At 43.7% G+C, this 7,357-nt stretch overlaps 1 protein-coding gene across 1 annotated transcript in view; it reads right to left on the reverse strand.

Annotated features, from left to right (window-relative positions):
- Positions 1 to 1,614: 1,614 nt before the first annotated feature.
- The window catches only part of LOC104943330 (putative olfactory receptor 52P1), a 7,219-nt gene continuing 1,476 nt past the window's right edge, over positions 1,615 to 7,357 (reverse strand). Inside the window, exons 3-5 of the mRNA XM_010768691.1 lie at positions 4,745 to 4,796; positions 3,347 to 3,372; positions 1,615 to 2,432 (exon numbers count right to left, since the gene is read on the reverse strand). Coding sequence (XP_010766993.1) covers positions 1,615 to 2,432; positions 3,347 to 3,372; positions 4,745 to 4,796 — 896 coding nt within the window. The remainder of the gene's footprint in view (positions 2,433 to 3,346; positions 3,373 to 4,744; positions 4,797 to 7,357) is intronic.

Consider the following 7,357-nt stretch of genomic DNA (forward strand, 5'->3'; position numbering starts at 1 on the left):
ACAAAGAGGTGGTTTTCGCAGTCTCTCTCCTGGAGGTGTGAAATAACCTAAGTGCCCAAGTTATGGAGACATGCTGCATCATTAGTCCGACTTTTGCTGCTCTTGGCGCAGCCAAATTGGCCATCATAAGATGTATCAACACATGTGTCTTCGAGTCAACCTCAATAGCTTGGCTCCTGGACCATCTGTGTGAGGCTCTATTTTTGGATACTTTTTGTTCATTTTCCCCCCTTTTTCCTGGTGCTCACTGGTTTTCCAACATGTGAATTTGACTATTTTGACTCTGGAGGAATGTAAGGGGAGCTGGCAGGGGACTCTACCCGCATTATGAGGCACTATTTTTGGATACATTTTCTAATTTTCACCACTTTTCCCTGGGTAAAATTAGGTCTGTCACTTTTGGTAACCGCACCACTGTCGGACGTCTCACAAGAGTGAACATCCATTGCCTCTAAATAGGATTAGGGTTAGCCATTAAAGTAATAACCCAGGGACATATATAGTATGAGTTCTGTGGCACTGATCTTGTTTAAAAGATATATAAATTATCTCGAGAACATAACGCCCGTATACAAGATTTTCCGCGGACGTAAACAACAACGTGACGTCGGAGCTCCGTAAAAACAAAGCTGTCTCTGCTGACGCTCTGTTTGATACTCAGATCTCTGGAGTCATTATACCGTTTTTGAGGAAAAGAGAAATTATTTTCTGGCATCACTTTAACATTTTACGGGGAAAATCTGCATTTTGGTTTGAGGGCACAGTGCTCCTGTTACCCGGTAGAGACCAAACCCTGTAACCTTTCTATTGTGCGTACAATAGCTCTTTAAATATGATTCAGCTGTAGCTAGCTAGCTTGCTGCACATGGCTTCATCATAGCTGAGTTAGCTCACACGGTCAGACAGGGATTAAGGTTTGACAGTAACCATGTTTTTTCAACTAATCAACATTTTTTTTTTTCATATTTTGTAAATATGAATCTATAATAGATAACTATTTCCAAATATTTTCCATAAGATATTTTAATCTTTTAAATACACATTGAATTTGGCGGCCCCCCACAGTTACTCTTAAGACCCCTGTTGAAGATCAATGATATTGCATCTATTATAGAATAATAATAATAATAATGACAATAATAATACATTTTATTTATATAGTGCTTTTCACAACTCAAAGAAGCTTTACAGTACGAGGGAGGGAAGACAAACAAGGACAGGCAAACAAGTAAATATAGTAGAATAAGATAAACAAAAAAAGGCAGTGAAGAGGAAGTTGATTGAGAGGGGGATCGTGTTGTATATCCATATATTACATATAAAGCATATATGTACCATACCTGCACCATTAAGTAAGTAAGCTCCACTTCAGAAAATACATGTCGTATGCCATGAATTGAGAAGACGGGGCTACGACTACACTGAGAATGTTTTTATGATTCTGGTTCTTTCCAATATGTATTATGAAGGAAATCAAAAGGTCAAACTCAGTCTACTCGTGTAAAGGTACTTTTTATTTCATTGTCATTTCAGAGCATTGTTAGGCTTTCAGATCAGGGTTTTAACATTCCAGCAAGTGGAATAGTTTTATTGACATGTATTTACCGTATCGTGTCATTTCCCCCCCGTCGTTGTATTCCCGGTGAACATGATAAAGATTTTCTGTCGGACCGCTTTGATTTGCAGTCCGTAGATAACCGTGTTCATAGCTGGAGGAACCACGTGGAACAAGATGGACGCCAGCTTCCTGTGATCCGACAAGTGCGGGTAACGATGAAGGACGATGATGATGGAGCCGGACACGAACATGATGACGTAGACGGCCAGGTGAGTGGCGCAGGTCTGCAGCGCTTTGCTGTTCAGAGTCTTGTTCTTACTGCGCAGACACACCATGGCGATCCTCAGGTAGGTGAGCGTGACGCTGCCGAGCGACGAGCCCAGCAGGACCACGGTGTATCCGAGGCCGTAGATGTTGTTGATGAGCACGCTCTCACAGGACAGCTTGAACAAGGAGGCATTATCGCAGAACGGGTTGAGGATAACCGTCCTGCAGCGAGACAGACGCACGCTGAGGCCGATGAGGACCACCACCATGAGGAAGGAGATGGCCCACGCCCACACGGACAGACCCACCACCATCCTGTGGGTCATGATGGTGGCGTAGCGCAGTGGGTTGCAGATGGCCACGTAGCGATCGAACGCCATGATCATGAGCACGGTGTGAGTAGCACTCGCATAGAAGTGAGCACAGAAGGCCTGGAAGGCGCAGAGGATGTAACCAACGTAGCGCTCCGAGATGGGAGTAAAGATATCGTTCAACAAAGGCGGGATGATGGTGGAGGCCCCGAACGCATCGTTAATGCTCATGTTGCAGAACAACAGGTACATGGGCTGGTGCAGGCTGCGCTCCGTGCTGATCAGAACCACCAGATGAGATGTTGGACCACCAGTTGATGAAGATGGTCAGACTGAAGGAGGGGAGGAACAAGGGCGGGAGGAGGACTGAAGCGCGTCGACCTTTAACCTCCAGGAGCAACATATCTCCTCTCTATCTGGTTCTCCATACTGATCAGCGTTATTCACAGATCCGCTAAGTAAATGATGGACAGCAGAAAAATGTCTTTTCACTCTCAAGATACAGCCCCGCTGCATGAACCGATACGAAAACATCCACACACCCTCCGGCCTGGAATAAATAAAAAGAGCTGCAATGATCTGGTTTTCTGTTTATTTCAGTTGTACTCCTTCCTGTCGCTCGCTCCTATTACAGACACCACAGCAAACGGACATCACCAACGAGCATTTAAACTAACCTACTCATTAAAGCACCAAATACGAGAGCCTCGCTTCCATAAATGCGCGCTCTTCTCTACGCGCGCTCTCGGGAGCCATTGAACAAGACGCCGCTCGCGGCGCCCGCCAACGCTCACTCTTCTCGCCTCAGGAAGTCGCTCTCAGCTTTGCGGCAGTGGGCTCTCCAATCTGTCTTAATAGATCTGGCGGCTCGCGCCCAAACGGTTCTTGAGTTTTTTTGGATGACTCATGATCACCCAGTCTCGTGCAGCACTGACACACGCTTCATCCTCGCATTACGCAACCGCTCTTGGTGAAAATGTCAACTCTCAGCTCATACCCCACCGCACTGTGTCTCGCTATTAGTCAATAGTCTAAAATAACACAGTAAACACAAAACCATTACATCTTTAACAGACGTCATAAATAACATGTGTCTTATGTATGTACAGGTTGTTCGTCATGTAAGCTCGCGCAATTCACAAACGGCCGGTCTTACATTTGGTTTCTTGATTCTTTACAGTCTAGATAATTTGGGAATAAAAATCTGCAGAAAGATTACAAAGAAGTATTAGGCTGCTGGCGAGCAAAGCTTCTACTCTTACTGACGTATTAACAGTATTCATCAAAATACATTGCTTACTATAATCCTTAAAAAAGCAGTATCATCCAATTGAGTGAGAGGCTTTATTTCCGGTTTTTTTTTCTTTTCATTATTCTTCTTTTCGTTACATTTACTTAAATACAGTTTCTTTTTATTTCTTTATCCAACAAACATTTAGAACACTTTCCAAAGCCTGATTGAACACAGTGAAGATTACAAGCAACTAAGAAGAACAATTATACGTCAATTATTAAATATCACAGATTCAGTTCAGATAGAACAGAGACTGTACTTATCATTCCTCGTCGCTGCTGCTGCAACACAAGTGCGCACCTCACGCGCGCTTCCACTCCTTCTATATACAGCCTCATGTCAACGATCATTATTTTCGGTATCCCGCTGGTTTGACTCGTCTTGGACATCATCCGTAAGCTCTTCTCTTCGCTCTCGCCCTCACTTATATCAAACTACACGACCGTTTTGACTCTGACTCCTCCACCTATCTAACTACCTTGCTCGTATAATTATAATACAGCCCAGCTCATTTCAACAAAACGCATGGTGCCAGAATAGTGTGGTGGTTAATCTCACCATCCACCGCTCCTCCTCCGCGCCGCGATTCCCGCTAAACCGCGCGGCTCACTTTTCTGCCGCCTGCTGACCTCAAGAAATACGGTGGTCACATACCAAACTGCGGAGAGATTCTTATTGTTATATAGATGTTATATCTTTGTTAACCTAGTGCACACGCCGCTCCATATTAGCCTATTCAAATGTAATACGCCAGCCTATAATCCGCGCTCTTTGTTTCTTCGCACGCTCGTCCACGCTGAAACTCACATGATCCGCAGTGAAACAGTAGTGAATATATGCACAGTTATATAATCAACTCAGATGGGAAACTTTTATCTTTATAGGCAACTTCTCATACACAATGGGAACTCAAAGTGCTTCAGCAACAATACTATCTCCCATCGACACTTTAATACCCATAAATAACGAATAAATAAAGTAAAATTCAGCGTCAATTAGCTCACAATTAACAAGGGTGCTTGAGCTCTGCTCTGCGTCTAGTAATCGCCGAGTCTTTAGGTCTAACAACGGCATGGTGAGTTAGGTGTGTGGTCTCAGCCTGGTCTCACTGTCTCACCGTGTGCTCCCTGGAGATGCCTCGAGAGAGCCGGCGCCCGCGATGCCTTTTATAATCTGAAACACTCGTATCGACTACAAGACACAACTCACGGCAAATTTTCATTATATAAAGCATCAACGGCTATCACGGCAAGACGCTGAACATGTGACGATTCAAAACAAAAAACACGACAATGGAGAAGGTGAAATGTACACAAAAGATTAAAAAAGCACAGATAACCCATACAATCAAAGACGAAATAGAACGCTTAACAGAGTATAAAATAAAGATAAATATACACAACAGTAGGAGGAAATCACGCGGAATGCAAGCAAATGCTGCCCCGACGGGCGCTTGTTATTGTCAATACTTAGTATAATAATGATTATATTTTTTCAATATAGTCACTCATTCACAAACACAAACACACAAAACAAACGCAAACAAACGCTGACCGATTTTTTGTTGCCCCAGTGTTTCGACTCCTCTTTTAGCAGAACAAGGCTACGTTAATGTATTAAACTCGATGTAAGTCTGCGTGTGGATTGGAATTACGGACATCTGACGGTTGTGCGATTGCGTCGCGCCGGCTCCAGGATGAAAGTGGACTGAGGGGGCTGTTAAAAATCCGAGGGCGCAATCTTTTTTTCTCACAAAAACGAAAAATATCTTGGCATTTAATGAATTGACAATCCAACGCTTTTTCCTTCTCCTGCTCTACAATATCTTTGCTTTATTCCGGACTTTACGCCCTCTCGTTCTGTTCTTCTTCTCTGATCTTTAATAAAATGAGATACATAAGCACTAGGTGATTGATCAGTGGCTGCACTTTGGTTAACAGACTAACATTGATGTTCCTCAATTATAAATTGGCACACGGCTCTGTAATTATACCATAACTTTTCTCCCTACTATCCCTTAACCTCTTCCTATCAGATGGTACATAGACTTTACTATCTATCTCTATCATGTCAGGATTAATAACACTTTTGGTTCAGGATTGAAGGTTCAAACCAAGGCGCTAAAACCTGGCATTCTCATAAAGAAAGGTGACTAACATATAAACCAAATGTCAATATTGGATTCAAACCACTTCCAAATGGACACAGACACAGTTACAAAGACCCCTGGTTTGTCTCCTAGAGGTCTAAATGCCATGAGAAAATCTAGATCATCGTTCCACAATCCGTCACTAGATGTCGTTCATTGTCCCATACGGTTTATATTATCTACATATTATTATTCCTAGCTCACAGGGTCGCTTGGCAAAAACCTGCTCATACGGCAGCCCTAACTAATAACAAGTAACATCATGTGTGGAGCTATCTGTAGTTGTCCTGACTTATTTTTTTTGTTGATTTCATCTTGTTTCTTTCACAGAAGCTGTGAACCTGAATGTCCCCCTGTGGACCATACATCTAAACTAATTTAAATATTCAAATCCCACTGACGATGAGAATAAATTCGTAATTTACCTCGTTTACCGACATTTTGTTGTAATACTAGAACTGGACGTTTAGTTGACATACTAGCCCGAGTTTCTTTTGTCCATTATCTCGCAAGAAGAGGTACCCAGTGGGGTAAAAAAAGTCTATTAGTCGCACGCCAGATTGGCAAGCTTCAGTCGACCTTAAAGAACAGATGGAACGCCTGTAATTTCCTCTTATCCTAAACAGTATTACCTCCAACTATGAGAGACAGAATGAGAACAAAAAATCCAGAAAATCCATTGTCTGATTTTTAAAGAATTTATTTGCAATGATGGTGGAAAATATTATTTGGTCATAACAAAGGTTCATCTCAATACTTGTTTATAACCTTTGTTGGCATGACAGAGGTCAAACGCTTGTTCTGTAAGCTCTTCACAGGTTTTCACACTGTTGCTGGTATTTCTGGCCCATTCCTCCATCAAGCAGATCTCGCTCATATAGAGGCGTGATGTTTTGGGGCTGGTCGCTCGGCACACGGCCTTTCAACTCCTCCCAAAGATTTTATATGGGGTTTGAGATCTGGCGACTGGCTCGCGCCCTTCCGGACCCTTGAAATGCTTCTTACGACGCCACTCCTTCGTTGCCCGCCGCGTGTGGTTTGGCATCTTGTCATGCTGAAAGCCAGCAACGTTTCTGCTTTCAATGCCTTGCTGATGGGAAGGAGGGTTGCTCACTACAAATCTCACGATATATGGCCCATATTCCTTTCATATTACCGGATCAGTGATGCCTGGTCCCTTTGCCGAACAACAGCCCAAAGCATCGATGTCTCCGGACCCCATGTTTCACAGTTAGGTTGTTCTTTGGATGCAACTTCAGCATTCTTTCCTCCTCCAAACACGTCCTAGTTGCGTTCTTACAAAAAGTTCTAACATTTGTGGCTTTCATCACTGACCATAGCATCTCTCCCCCAATCCTCTTCTGGATCATCCAAATGCTCTCGCTAGCAAACTTGCAGCGGGCTGGACATGTGTACTGGCTTAAGCAGGGGGCACGTCTGGCCTGCGGCAAGCGGGTAGTAGTGTTACTCAGCTGGTACGCCTTTGTTCCTTTGGTCCCACGCTCTCTGACGGGTCCTCTGACTAGTCCCCCGACCCGTGTGGTTCTGGGATTTTTGCTGCACCCGTTCTTGTTTCTCACTTTGTGCCCCGACCGGGTGAGATCTTCGCGTGGACGCCCCAGATCGAGGGAGATTATCGTGTCTTGTGATGGTCTTCCATTTTCTAATTCGGCCCCGGATTGCTTAACAGGCACAGCTTCGTTCAATCGTTAATTTACACAACCTCTTCTCTTAATTTACACACTCTTTCATAGTCGTTAGTACTCTCTCAACCCCCA

This window comes from Notothenia coriiceps, unplaced genomic scaffold (assembly GCF_000735185.1).
Source record: "Notothenia coriiceps isolate Sejong01 unplaced genomic scaffold, NC01 NC01_scaffold00005930, whole genome shotgun sequence".
Taxonomy (NCBI): domain Eukaryota; kingdom Metazoa; phylum Chordata; class Actinopteri; order Perciformes; family Nototheniidae; genus Notothenia; species Notothenia coriiceps.